General features: G+C 36.4%; 2 protein-coding genes across 5 annotated transcripts in view; one reads left to right on the forward strand and one right to left on the reverse strand.

The window, feature by feature from the left end:
* The window catches only part of GSDME (gasdermin E), a 64,284-nt gene extending 57,803 nt beyond the window's left edge, over positions 1–6,481 (forward strand). For 2 of the 3 annotated variants that reach the window (XM_021670158.2, XM_021670157.2), the window contains exon 10: positions 2,377–3,297. In XM_021670158.2, the coding sequence (XP_021525833.2) occupies positions 2,377–2,610 (234 nt within the window). In that variant the 3' untranslated portion in view covers positions 2,611–3,297. Of the gene's footprint in view, positions 1–2,376; positions 3,298–3,491 lie in introns of those variants that run through there. The other variant, XM_064380539.1, reaches the window with a different exon arrangement.
* The window catches only part of PALS2 (protein associated with LIN7 2, MAGUK p55 family member), a 135,222-nt gene continuing 125,351 nt past the window's right edge, over positions 5,530–15,400 (reverse strand). For both annotated transcript variants that reach the window (XM_021670160.2, XM_021670161.2), the window contains one exon: positions 5,530–12,215. In XM_021670160.2, coding sequence (XP_021525835.1) covers positions 12,039–12,215 — 177 coding nt within the window. In that variant the 3' untranslated portion in view covers positions 5,530–12,038. The remainder of the gene's footprint in view (positions 12,216–15,400) is intronic.

A 15,400-nucleotide genomic window follows, 5' to 3' on the forward strand; every position in this document is an offset into this window, starting at 1 on the left:
AAACAGCAGCTCTGCTTTCAGATCTTAGCTCCTCTTGCAGCAACTGAGTGCTCAGCATTTGCTAAGTTAGTCCTTCCCAAGTATTTACAGACTCACCAACTGCAGCTGAAGCAGAGAAAAAAGAAAATCCTGCCAAGCCCATGTTATCTAACCCCTTCTCCAACAAACTCACTTAGCTGTCCTCCTCCTTGCAGATCAGCTCAGGACCTTTGTGTTACCCCCAAGTTCTGCTCTGTTGGTGTTCTAAGAGCAGTAGCTAGAACACATTTGGAGTTCAGAATGGAAGGTATTCTGCTTCTGCACAAAACCCCACCACAGGCACTTGTTTGCCTTTTGGCAGCTGCTCAACACAGAGACCTCCTTTTTCTGTAAACACCTTCCTGGGGGGTCTTCACATATCTCCCCTCAGATTTGCAATAGCTGTATTTAAGACATCGAGGCACCTGCCTCCTGAAGGAATTTTAGCATCAAGTTTCTTTAAGGGATTTACTTACAACAGGCCACAAAATCCATCTGCAGCCCTGTCTTTTCTTGTCTAGTAGCCAGAGTAACTTTGAGAGACTTTCTGAAGGGCTTTTGGGAGTACAGTGCCAGATACACTAACACATTTCCAGGAACTGGTGAAAGGGTGTTAAAATCAATAGAGAATGTTAGCTTCACTCCACCAGCCTTTGGGTCACTGTTTCCCCTTTATACCTAGAAATACCTATGGGCAAAGGGGCTGGTGGAGATTTAGAGAAGGAAGCTGGATGCTGTGCAGCTCTCTCCTGCTAGGCGGTAAGGACAGGGAGCCTGCCAGGTTGCTGACAGTCTCCAGCCTGTGCCAGTGGGGCGCCTCCTTAAATCACCGGGGTGTGATGCTGTGCTTAAAGAGCAGGTCTAATCTACTCTCTAAAGCACAATCAATCGTTTGCAGTCTGAGCCTAATGGTAACACTATGAGTTGTATTTGGCGAATCTACAAGGTTCATGAGGTTGATTTTGGTAATAAACACACAAGTACTTTTACATTCCAGTGAATGCTACCCTTCAGTCACCTGGACAAGCTGCATGACTTTGAGGATAGTCACCACTGCTCAGGACATTTCTGGAATTTTTTCTTTTGGATTCCCTTCAGATTTCTTAAAATTAAGGCATACTTTCTAGGCTTATTTCATTTTTAATTTAAGATTTTACTCCTATATTAATCAGATCTTGAGTGCCTAATGAAATCTACTGGCATATTTGTAATTGCTGAAGATTTTTGAAAAAGTATTACAGGCACAGATCAAGACCCTAAAAGCAAATCAAAGATTTCAAGTATGTGTTGAGCAGGTAGAACCAGAGCGGCATCCGAAGTGACCTCTGTGAAGAACAGTGTCTGTGTTGTAGGCAAGGCAAGTGGTGAGCAAGACAGACAAGGTCCCTGGTCTCAGGAGCAGCTTAGGGTTTTAATAAGGAAAGCAGACTAAACACTATCAAACAAACATATTACTTAAGATATAGGAAGTCTGTGGATACAACATAATGGAGTAACGTAAGGCTGAGTTCTGGGGCTAGGAGTAGATCGATGGAAAGGGACTGGGAAAGGCCTTCCATGTGGCATTTCAGCTGACAACTCAGTGACGAGAAGGGGAGATCAATACCGAAATTTGGAAGAAGGGAATAGCAAGGGAAAAGGTTCTTGAGGCAAGAAGCGTAATTAAACTATGGTACCTACCTTTGAGGAATTCATGCAAATATATAAGAAATTCTAATATCGTCATTAAAATAAAAACTAGACATATTATTTTATATGAGCAAGATACAGTCTGACCTTTCTAATGTGCTGGACTTAATGGGACTAGTAGAAAGAGTTCAGAGAGTAGGGATTCAGACAGCGGAGCCTAGGCAAATTGGATAGAATCCAGCCTGAGATTCTGGCCTGGATCAAATATATTGTATATTACGCCTCAAGGGTTTTCCTGCTCTATTTGGGGAATTTTTAAAATGACATAGTTGGCCGGGTATGATGGCTTACACCTGTAATCCCAGCACTTTGGGAGTCTGAGGCAGGTGGATCACGAGTTACGGAGTTTGAGACCAGCCTGGCCAATATTGTGAAACCCTGTCTCTACTAAAAACATAAAAATTAGCTGGGTGTGGTGGCATGAATCTGTAGTCCCAGCTACTTGAGAGGCTAAGGCAAAAGAATCGCTTGAACCCAGGAGGTAGAGGTTGCAGTGATCCAAGATTGCACCACTGCACTCCAGCCTGGGTGACAGAGCAAGACTCTGTCTCAATAACAACAACAAAAAAGACAGATTCCCTCCCCCAACTCCAGAATTACCTAGAAGTGCATTACTGTCCAACAATGTAGATTTTTAAGAACATTTTAAAAGTGAATTTGTTATTTCAGCTTCGTGCTCTCTCTGATGATGGAGTATCTGATCTTGAAGACCCAACTTTGGCTCCCCTGAAAGATAAAGAAAGGTTTGGGATCGTGCAGCGCTTGTTTGCCTTAGCTGACGTTAGCCTGGAGAGACTGAAGTCATCTGTGAAAGCCGTCATTCTGAAGGACTCTAAAATCTTCCCACTGCTTCTTTGTATAACCCTGAATGGACTCTGTGCTTTAGGCAGAGAACATTCATGATGTCATATATGAACTGTAAGTACATGTTATTGGCCAAAGCTGAGTATTTTTCAGAATTGTTAAAGGTCAGATGCATGTTAAAAGTTGACCAATGAAACAAATTTACAAAAGTTTAAGAAGTGGTGGCATTTTGCATTATGAATGACCTCATTTTTAGCCACCAGGTACTCTTTAAACAGTTTTTCTTATCAGAGGCCCTCCTGTGCTGGTGACCCAGCATCTGAGTTAGGTTCCGGCACCTAAAGAGCTGGGAGGGCTGAGAATTCTTAGCATACATTCATTCAGACTTTTTTTCTGCACAATAATACGTCCATCTGTCACTTGCATTCCACTTTTTTTGTTACACAGAGAGAGTTGACTCTTTAATCAAAAGAATTTCTTTTTACATTGTGAATGCTGTGGGAAGGCAATTTCTCTGCACATAAGAGGCTACGTTTTAGATGTGCTGTATGTTACTTGATGACGGAAAATGAATTGTAAATGCTCTTAAGAGTATATTCCTCTGCTAACCAAAATCATACTTTACTTTAAAAAATCTAACAGCAACGCACCCCTGCCTGGGACCCTAGCTATATGCATTTATTATTTGACCTTGCCATGCTTTGGTGAACATAGTAATTCTATGTCTGGCACATGTTGATTTCCTATGTATTCTGGGTATTCTATTAAAGGAAACTTTGAACTATGTCTATTTTGCTTTTGATTCTGCTTGTTTTGATGTCCTTCTATAAACAGCTTGGACCGGCTCCCTGTGTCCCTGATTCCATGGACAGGATCTGAGCCTCCGGGGATGAGGGGTAGCGGTTGTTGGAAACATGTTGTTATGCAGCACCTATTTTTTCCTTGCAACATCACCCACTTATTCCCTTTCTTCCCTTCAGATTTTAATGAATGTTAACAAGGAAGAATAAAGCAAATAACCCTTTCATCACAGCTACTAAAAATAAGACTCTTCATGGAAATGCTTATAGAAGCTATAAAGTGGCATATAGTGGCAACCGCTATACAGAAATGTCTTATATACAAACTGGAAAGGAATATGCAAAAGTGAAAGCAGTTGTGCCAAAATCGTGGCACTCTACCTACCTTTTATCCGGTTTTCTAAGTACAACTAAATTGCAAACAGAAGATGTAATATGAATCTACTTATGTAAAAAGATACCTGTTACCAATATGCACAGAAATTTTCATTTAAAGAGTTCACATGAAATCTAACGGTGGCTCCTTTAGGGAGAGAGCGACTTAGAGGTTGGGAGAAGAGGCAGAGATTTTTTCTTTCTATTCCTGCTAGAATTCTGTATGTCTTATCCTCCAAATCAAAAACCAGATGAAAATGAAAGACTTAAGACTGAAAGACGCCATCCCAGCAAGCACCGAAAGTCCGGGTTATATCACACGGTAAACTCAGGGATTTCGCTGTTGCACAACTGCTCTAAGACCAGCCAGTTGACATGCTGGATTGTTTTAAGAACTAGCTATTAGTTCTTAAAGAAGAACTAATACCTTAAGAAGGTAGCTTTATGCTACTACAGTTGTTCACAGTCTCCGGTTACTGCCAGGCATCTTGTCAGACACCTGTAGAGATGTGGGCGTGGCAGGGCTAGGTGTGCTTACAGTGAGATGGAATTGGGCCTCCAGAGGTTTCTTCTAACTAGATATCTCCAACTTCCTCATTAAATCTTTTTTAAAAAGTGCCACTATTCACTGACACCGAAACCAACTGCAACAAAAGCAAAAATTGACAAGTGGGATCTAATTAAGAGCTTCTCCACAGCAAAAGAAACTATGAACAGAGTAAAGAGCCTACAGAATGGGAGAAAATATTTGCAGACTATGCATCCGACAAAGGTCCAATACTCAGCATCTATAAGGAACTTAAATTTACAAGAGAAAAGCAAGCTCCCTTCATTAAAAAGAAGTGGGCAAAGGACATGAACAGACACTTCTCAAAAGACATGCGTGTGGCCAACAAGCATATATAGAATAGCTTAATATCACTGATCATTAGAGAAATGCAAATCAAAACCACAATAAGATACCATCTCACATCAGTCAGAATGGCTATTATTAAAAAGTCAAAAACTATCAGATGCTGGTAAGGTTGCAGAGAAAAGGGAACACTCATACCCTGTTGGTGGGAGTGCGTATTAGTTCAACCACTATGGAAAGCAGTATGAGATTCATCAAAGAGCTAAAAGCAGAACTATCATTTGACCCAGCAATCCCATTACTGGGTATCTACCCAGAGGAATATAAATCATTCTACCATAAAGACATGCATGCAAATGTTCACTGCAGCACTATTCACAATAGCAAAGACACTGAATGAACCTAAATGCCTGTCAATGACAGACTGGATAAAGAAAATGTAATATATATACACACCATGAAATACTATGCAGCCATAAAAACTGAGATGTTTTTTGCAGGAACATGGATGGAGCTGGAGGCCATTATCCTCAGCAAACTAATGCAAAAACAGAAAACCAAATACTGCATGTTCTCACTTCTAAGTGGTTCTATTTGAGTGGGGAGGGTGGGAGGAGGGAGGGAAGCAGAAAAGATTAACTTCTGGGTACAGGCTCAGTATCTGGATGATGAAATAATATGTACAATAAACCTCTGTGACACGTTTACCTATGTAACAAAACCTTCACATGTACCCCCAAACCTAAAAGTTAAACAGTAAAATAAAAAATTACCAAAGCTAATCAGATATTCTCCATTATCTCTAAACCTTAGTTCTACCTATAAATGAAACACATTTTTATGAGTAAATATTTCTTTATATATACAAAAATATCTTACCAGGAATATGTAATCTCATGGATTAGACATTTCAATTATTTTTGTTTTGGACAGCACATGGAATTATGTGAAAAGGTTTATAGGGTCAGTTTCTGAAAAATCAATACTTAATTGTACTGCAGGAAAAATTTTATTTGTACAACAGCAATAATGTTTCTTTTATACAGAAACCAGTAATACAATTACCTGGAAAGCAGTAGCAATTAGTTTTTATTTTTAAACTTCTTAATCAGAAACTTAAGCAGCTTGTTCAGCCTTGATTTTCAGATTGCTAACAAGCATTCTGCCCTCCTTTTTTTTTTTAAAGTTCTCTTCTACAGTCACTTCAAAGACTAGAGGTTAAAAAAAGCATGCATCTGTGTTCAAAGAAAAGATTTACCAAAATGAACTGGTGGGGGTGGAGGGGGGGCGTGGAGGAGGAATAAAAAATTCCCACAGCAAGGTTTCACCTCAAATACTCATCATAGGCTCTAACAGAGCTCAACATAACATGGAGAAATTGCACTTGCTGCTTAAAGCTAGTGCTCATTCTTTTACAACACAGTCCAAGATACTACTTCTTTAAAAAAAAAAAAAAATCAATGTTACTGAAGAAACGGGAGCCAGTCAGCAATTCTTTTTAAAAGAGGATACAGAGACATAAGAAATATTTATATTGTATTTCAAATACAGATGTAGCTAAGCTTATGGCTGAAATCTGATTCTACCTGAAACGATGGAGGCATTTCTCATTTGGACCATGTTTACCAGGACAAGCTTCGTGTCTTTAAAGCAATGTTACTTACACTACTGTCCACCTCTCCTATTCAAGGATAAGATGAAAACCACACATAACTGGTAATGACTTCTGGTTTAACGTTGGTAATTTGCAGCTGATGAGTTTCTACATACATCAGATGAGTATACTTTTTTCCTGTTTAAGGCTTCCTCCAAGCTCCAGGACACTTTGATAGGAGGAGAGCCAAATTTCATATATGGCCTGTCATATTTATACATGTTCCTACTCCTGGCTTGCTGTTGGCTGAAGTACAATAAAGACATCTATTTCTAATTTTAAGACCTTTTTGGCTTCTGTTCTGTGTTAGCAATACCACCTATTTCATGGGATTCAAAAACAGTTGTTTTACAAGCAGTAAATCACTCAATCTTCTGATTTTATAAGGGGCATTTACCTTAACTATAGATGTGTTCATTCCATTTACACTGGAGATTAGAAAACAGTAAGAGCCAGGAGGGGAAAAAAGAACGGAAGAGAACTATCCCTTCTGACCAACTTTTGTATGTGACGATAAGTCAAATTTATCACACCACTCCCTTATTAGCCAATGACTGAGAAGCAATTAGAAAGTAATAACTAAAGTGGATTAATATCTGGATTTTGAGGTTCACTAACTAGACCTGACTGTGAATGTTTCTTTCTATAAAGAAATAGAGGCCTTTTAAAATTAATGGTATGGGTTAAAAAAAAAATAGGGCTGCAGTGATTTCAGGCATAAGGATAATAAAGTAGGACAGTTTTCCGGGGCAAAGCTCAGAGTCTTCTGGTGTAACTGAGTACTGGATTGCCTGCTTACATTTTGTTTGATTTGTGAGTGATCTGGTTGGCAGCACAGATTTGCTAAAGGTTTGGCTTTAATATGGGATCATAAGCTAAAAGGGACTTTCTGATTAGGACTAAGAGAGAACAGACCCTCTTCCAGTTGAAACGGTATCTTTGGGGTTATTTTAAAACTGGAAGAAGAATTCCTGAGCGGTATTCACTATTCACTACATTACTTCAGAAAAAGGTACACTTTAAAATAAAAGAGAACAGATAAAGTAATTCAATAAGGATTTTTCAGTTCAGCATTTGCCACATCACAGTTACAAATTATAAACTGTAAGGCGAAGGCAAATATTAACTTAGCCTCACTTAACAAGTAGAATAGTAATGATAAAGGGAAATATAAATTTCATCAAAGATCACACAGACGTCAGAATTAGGATCTTGGCCAGTACCCTGTCTTTAATGTTATCACTAGAGAATACTTTTTTTTAAAAGTACTGCAGTGTATTCCCAAAGTGGTGTGAACCATGCTTCTTACTTTAGAAATATCATTCTTTCCCCGTTTAGTATATTAAGGACTCATGATATGCATTTGAATCTGTGTATTTTTCAAAAAACATTCCAAGAACACAGAAGGTAACATGATGAATTATGAAAAATATTTTTAAAAGACTATAAATTGCAAAAGGCTAGAACAAAAATGCAATTTAAAAATAACCTTACCTTAAAAAATTACAGAACTGTCGTCTTCCTCAGGTATAAACCTGCATAAAAACTGACAGATGCTGAATTATTATTCAAATGTATTCTTAAATTTTGTGAGTATTCATTTGTATTATATACTATAATTCCATTATTTAAAAGAATGAATTTCTCCCAGAACTCTAGATACATTCCAGATGTTATTACAGGAATTCTCACAGCAAACCTCTTGAAATAAGACAAAGGCAGGTACCATAATCTCAGCCTGAATCATATTACAGATTCATTCCAAAGTTTTAGAATTTCCCAAGAGGTTTCTATCCAGAACCCTCCTCTTTTTCCTTAAGAAAATTAAATTATGATAATGACCACTTTCTGAGCTTAACTTCTCATATATTTTTCAGAAAGATTATCAGCTTCAAGGTGGAACCAGAGCCTTTTAAAATAAACTAAAAAAATTTTCAGAATGTTTAAGAAATGGGAGTAATTTAAAATTTTAGAATGCTAGTTAAAATTACATGAATGAATACATTCAGTTTTATATTCATGTATTTTGGGAGAACTTTACATATACACAGAGCTGTGTACATATATATATGTATATATATACACACATACATAATATATGGCAACTCAAACATTTTAAAAATGAACTATGTACATAAAACTTCAGGATTGCCTTTTTCATGTTTAGTTAAGGTTCACTGATAACAAAATTATTGGCTGTCTAGCATGTGATTTCTGGATAATTGAGTGCTGTTTCAGAAGTTATAAAAGTAAAATGTAAGTAGATTATGATTTTGAGCAATTTGCAAAATTTTTATCTTTAGTTTGCCAATTCAAAATAATTTTACCTAACTCTATGGCTATCCACCTTGAAAATCAACTCCAATCACTGGGATCATGACACTTCTTATACATAAAAATAAGTACCATTTAATAATTTTTAAAGCAAGGATAATTTTTTATTGTCATTGGGATATTATGGTCAAAGCAGTTAGTAACTGGACATAATCTGTAACGTCACATGGTTGTATTTTATTGCTAACTTGGGATATTATCTAAATTTGCCTTAATTATTTGTTGCTTTAAAGGAAACTTCTTAAAGACTACTATAAATTTATTAGAGTCTAGAATCTAGGGATTAGGCTACTACTGCTGTAGGCATACTGGGTTTCTAATACAATTTCTATTTCAGAAAGCTATGTTCAGCAATTGTATAAAGTTAGCCAAAATAAACAAAGTCCTGATGTATTCGATATGTGATATCCAAATATTACACAGAAATGGAGACTGTATAATAAAGGCATGGCTGTAATGAAAGTGAAAATTCTACTTTCTAGGGCCATCACATTTATTTCTCTAGTTACAGTTAAATGACTTATCTAGGAACATCACCTCTACGGATATTTGCACATTTAAAAATGAAAATATATATGTATAGTCTTAGGTTGTGTACAGTCATGCCCTGAGTGCTGAAATGTGGACACTCATCTGTCCACAAGGAACCCTCAGGCACATTAATGTGTTGGCACATCATGTTTCCCAAAAGCATATGAATGTGTGTATTTCAACTCTTATCAATTGCTCAACATCACTCTAAACCATTTTCTCTTTTATAACGCTAATTACCTCAGATCTTCCCAAAAGAGAAGTTCATATTTCCTTGATCACAGCTATACTCTCATTACGTAGGAAGAACCCAGGACCTCTGGAGCTTCTTGCCCCAGCAGAGCACTGCTTGTTCCTGCAGATTCATATGGGACTTGGGTTTCAAGTTCAATGATTCTTCATTGAGATGCAATGAACTTATCCAAATATATTATTGTTAGCATTGGCATCTAGACTGAAATGAACTAAACTGTTATCATTTCATTTTATATTAGGAGAAATCTAATGAGCATTAATTAAGTAGTTAATCATGAATACCATTTATAATAGAAATAATTCTTTAAGTATATTTTCTAAGTAATACATTTTATATCACATAAGGCTAACAATATACATGATGTAAAAGTCATCTATTGTACCAAGATAATTGAAATATTTTGCAGATAAACTTCTTGTGCTGCTATAATTATCCCAAAGCTGTTTAAAGAGGCTCCATGCTGCAGCATGAAAGTACATTAGACAATACAGCACGATTCCTGAGACTGCAGAACTGAAATTTCTCTTAAAATTTCCAGTGTGTGTTGAAACACTAAGTCATAGGGCCTCACCTTGACTGTGCTTTGATTCATGTTGCTTTGAGAAGCCAAGAATTTGGTGTAAATACATGTAGTTTAAAAGTTTCCACAGTTATTAAAATAGTACAATCCATTTTGTTACCAATTTCCTGTCCAGGGATAAGAAATGTGAATTTGTGTTCTGGCCATGAAATATACAGTTAAAAAAAAAGAAAAACCTATAGCTTTCCAACTTTAACAATATGACAACTTGGGTGTTTTATTTTATTGTAAAAAATATTTTAAACAATGTGTGAATACTGCTTTCTGTCATATATTTTCTTTTCCCTCAAAGTCCTCCCAGCTGGCATTCCATATGACAACTTTGGTGAGGGAAAAAACAAATTCAGCAGTCACGTGTCTGGCGCCTAACACCAGACAAAGATAAACATCAATATTTAAGTACCTAAGCCTTTAAAGTGTGAATAGTGTTTAATGGAAAGCTAGCAACAATATAGTATATGGTTACTGTGATTTAATAATGAACTGCATCTCTGAATATGTTTTACAAAGAATTTCTATTATCCAAGAATCCTAAAGGAAGACATTAACTGAGGTGTATGTGGGAATTTATATAAGTCAATGTATCTAAAGGAGAACTTCTTTCCGCAATCATTAAACAAAAAGTACATTTCTTGTCCAGGCACAATGGCTCATGCCTGTAATCCCAGCACTTTGGGAGGCCAAGGTGGGTGGATCACTTGAGGTCAGGAGTTTGAGACTAGCCTGGCCAACATGGTGAAATCCTGTCTCTACTAAAAATACAAAATTAGCCGGGAATGGTGGTGCACACCTGTAATCCCAGCTACTTGGGAGGCTGAGGCACAAGAATCTCATGAACCCAGGAGGTGGAGGTTGCAGAGAGCCAAGATCACACCATTGCACTCCAGCCTGGGCAACGGAGAGAGACTCCATCTCAAAAAAAAAAAAAAAAGTACATTTCTTAACAGATATGTAAAAAATATACAAAACATTATTTAATATATATTATATAATACATAATATACATATTATATAATGTATATATTTTGTGTGTATGTATACAAAATAGCTGACAATTATTTCCAAATTTTTTAAGTTGTTCAATGGATTTGGTTCTCAACACAACAGACAGAACAGGCACCCTAAGGATCACATCACATTTCTAAAAGCACATTGATTATTCACAAAAACCTCCAACTGCAAACTTAGAGGCATCTTTAAACATAACAAAAATTTGCAGAGGCATGACACATTTGCTGACCATGTTCTAATAAAAACGTTGTTTAAAGTAGTGGGTTCCTTTTGTCAGTTAAAATTTTACATGTGAAAATAAATAAACTTTCAAGTGGCATTTTGCTGTAAGGTTTTACAGGATAAGGCACTCTCTCAGTCTGCATGACCTTGCTTCCAGCCCCAGAGCTTACTGTGTACATGTTAAATTAGTTAGCATCAGCATATCACTGCAACAAATAAAAAGAATAACTTCATAAGAGAGTGCAAGGTATTGCTCTTCAATTTTTCAGTAAAGATAGAAATGAAGAGACAAAACTAATGTATCTGTTTAAATTAGAATGGATAGCCAGACATCTCTGAAATAATGAAAATATGTAAACTGATCAGACTTTTGATATCAGATTTAGATGGTAGTAGACTAGTTATAACACTGACATTAAAATTCTGCTTTTGTAAGAAATTTATAAGGAAGGTCAGTAACTATTTTCTTCTGATAAGATTAACCCTTCACTATTTGAATACTGAACTAAATGACAGCTTTACAAAACTATTTCAAGTAATATTCATTATCACAGTGAAAATGTGAGACCAATGTTAGAGTGAATGATTTGAAAATTCCTTTGATGAAAAAGGCAAGGGTACTAAATCAAAACATATACAAAATGCTTCAACGCATTTCTTTATGTGATATGAATAGAAAGATTATTCATACAAAGTTAGAAAAATTAAGATAAATTATATATTAGTACACCTTCCCAACCACATTTTATATAAAAATTCAGAACAGTGTACTGTTATTTCAATCTACACCATAAAAATGCCTGGACTTGGCAGATATCTTCTATCTGTGATGTGTTTTCTCAGTAGAAGGTTTATTTGTTGCAGTCACTTTTTTTAAAAGTTTAATTTTCATTGTTAACCTTACTGAATCATCAGTAAACCCAGCTGATTGGGACCCACTGTGGTTCCATTCTCAGTTTCTCTATGGCAGTCTGTAGTTTTTCAAAGGCTTTGTCTAAATTGTCATTTATGATGATCAAATCAAAATAGTGATTGTACGCTCTCTGAATCCGTGCACTTTCATCCACTGTTTTCTTCAAGTCAGAGTCCTGTTGAAGAGTTTTAAAAGGAAATGTTTGTATTACAATGCATATTTACTTGCTCAAACTCCAACTAGAAGAGGATATAATAGGTTAGATATATTTCTTGTAATTCTGGTATTAATCCTCAAAATCTAATCCATAAAGCATGTTAAAGATGACACTGCCATCTGTTCACATCTTAGTCTTTCCATCAACACTCATGTTTACATTTATGAGTATTTTGCATCTTCTGTTTCATTGATATTAGGATAAAGTTTCTAATGAAAAGACTATGAATCTACGGTAACAGAATTACTGCAGGTGATTGGTTTCCAGCTCAACTGTATCATCCTTTTCAAAAGATTTTTTTATCTTATGGTCTAGGTACTGAACATCATAGAACTCAATTTGCAGTGGTTGTTAAGCTCAAAGCCAAATTTGCTACCTCTCTTTAAGATAAGGTCAGAGAATCTTAGAAGTGTTTTTTGAAGATTAATCTTACATGCTACCCATTCTCCACCAAAACACACACTCACATACATTTATTTACGTTTTTGTCCAGGCACTGTTTATATTTCATGAAGTAGTTTTAGTCATTTTGAAATGATGTGGGGAGTACATAAGCAATGGGTTCTACCTAAGCAAGTAAAGCTTTTCATAAGATGGTGTTTTGAATTTTACTGTATTTCTACATATTCTACAGATATTTATTGAGTTCTTATTAAGGTATCTACTATGTTTCAGAATCAGTGGGTATGACAATGAATGAGACAGAGGATTTCTATCCTTTAGTGAAGGAAATAAAGAGGAAATAAACATAAAAAATTGCAAGTTGTGATAATTACCATGAAGGAAACAAAACAGGCGCAAAGAATTTTAAGAGATCTACTTTAGATAATGTGACTGGAAAGAGACTGAGTAGTAAATGACAGTTAAGCTGAGAACTAAATGAAAATAAGGAGATCAGCATTCAGGTAGAGCAAATAGCAGGGAAAAACCCAGAGGAAGGAAACAACCTTCGGATGTTTAAGGTACTGAAAGACCAGAATGGGTGAAGGGCTGGGGAACAAGGTAGGTCATGAAGGACCCATATGAGATGGAAAGACCCCAAGTGACAATGTGACATGACATGAGTGGAAGCAGGGAGACTGATGGCAGGAATCCAGGTCAGAGAGGTGGTGATGGTGGTAACAGAGGAGATGAAAATGACACCAGAATGGAAATTTATTTTGGTGATACAATCATCAGGATTAGCTTTTTACATCATCCAGGACTTGAAAAGGGAGGAAAAGGAATGAGTCAAGAACTGCTCTTAGGTTTCTAACTTAGGTAAATGGGTGGATGTGTGAGATGCAGAGTTGAGGGGTGGGGAGAACATAATTTCTGTGGGAAACAAAGTGTGCTACTTTGTAATATGGTAAGCTTAAGATATCTGTGAGACATCCAAGTGGAGATGTACAGCAAGTGACTGTTATAAAATCAGAGCTCTGAGGTCTGGGCTAGCTGCATATAAATCATTAGCAGAACAATGGCATAAATGTAAATGATGTTGATGGAAGCACCCAAGAATGTCATTGTGTAGAAAGTGTAGAGAGAGAACTGGATTCACTGCTAGACCTGAAGAACCCTAATACTTACATTTCAGCTAATACTGAGATTTCTAAATGAGTTTGAAACAACTAAAATGTATTTGATTATAGATGTATACACAAGCCACAATTCAACTTGAAAGCAATCCTTGCCAATTACAGCCATTAGCAATTTGATTTGTTAAAAAACAAAGCCTGTTAACAATAATGGAGTATACCATACAGATGGAACAGGAATAAAGATTCTCTCTCTGGCTACAGAGTGGTCTCCAGGATATAGTAGTATGGAAAAATGCAGACACATTTTGTATATAAGCTACTATTTGTGTATAAAACAGGGGGAAGGCGGATACACAGGCACACTTGCTTATATTAGAAACTAATATGGTAAAATGGCTACCAACAGTGGCAGCCTATGTGGGTGGAAGGAAACAAAGTGTAGAGAGCACAGAAAAGCTAGATTTGTTTTAAGATTTATGTTGGAGCGATACAAATGTTGTATAGAGTTATACAACAAAATTTAAATTCAAATTTTAAAAAGCAATTCTTTAAAATCAGAAGCAAAATAAAACAAATAAACCTATGTTTCAAGTTGGTGGTTTAACCATACAACAAGGAATTACTTCAGTGACTTTAAAAGAATATCTAGTGGGGTGTAAGTGAGAGCTGAACGATGAGAACACATGGACACATGGCAGGAAATAATACACACTGGGGCCTGTCAGAGTGGGAGCATGGGGGAGGGAGAAGAACAGCTAATAGATGCTGGGCTTAATACCTAGGTGATGGGTTGATCTGTGCTGCAAACCAACATGACACACATTTACCTATGTAACAAACCTGTACATCCTGCACATGAACCCCAGAACTTAAAAGTTGAAGGAAAAAAAAAATCTAGTGATATATCCTAAGAACAATTAACAAAAGCCTGAAACTTAAAACTTTTCAATAATCATATTGTTAATACAGATATTACTCAGAAATTACATGTGTACGTGTACTTAGTTTCTATTTACATACATGTAAGATAAGAAATGATGTTAATATCATCAGGAACCAGGGTTTTCAGGATAAGAGGGGAAAAAAGGCAAACATAAAGCCAAAAAAGTAAGAATAATGAAAAATTTCATTTGAAGCTATCAAACTGAACTAATGATGTATGTTTTCTAAAAAAAGAAAAAATTATTTCCTACCTCTGGCTACTGAAAAGGTCTAAAAACAATGTCAAATTGAGTTTAATGTACACCCTTATTGACTAAATTATCTTTAAATACTATCTCCCACTAAAAGAAATAAGGACTTCGAATGGCTGGTTCCAGGTCTGGGCCAGAAAATGTAGAATAATCTGGAACATCTTGTCATATGAGAAAGCAAGGAATCATCAAACACTACTAGAATTGTGTTAAAAAGGCTCAGAAGCCAAGTTGAATAGACTCCCAGTAGCTGAAGACACAGCAATTTAAACACTAAAAAGAGTAACTGAGAGAGGGAAGATCCAAGATGGCCAGTTAGGAGCAGCTCAGGATTGCAGCTCCCAGTGAAAGCACAGAGGGTGAGTGGACGCCGCATTTCCAGATGCACTTTTATTGCCCACAGACCAGGAGATTCCCAGGTGGAGGAGCC

The sequence above is a fragment of the Aotus nancymaae genome, unplaced genomic scaffold (genome assembly GCF_030222135.1).
Source record: "Aotus nancymaae isolate 86718 unplaced genomic scaffold, 86718_ANA_hifiasm-v0.15.2.pri h1tg000025l, whole genome shotgun sequence".
In the NCBI taxonomy this organism is placed as follows: domain Eukaryota; kingdom Metazoa; phylum Chordata; class Mammalia; order Primates; family Aotidae; genus Aotus; species Aotus nancymaae.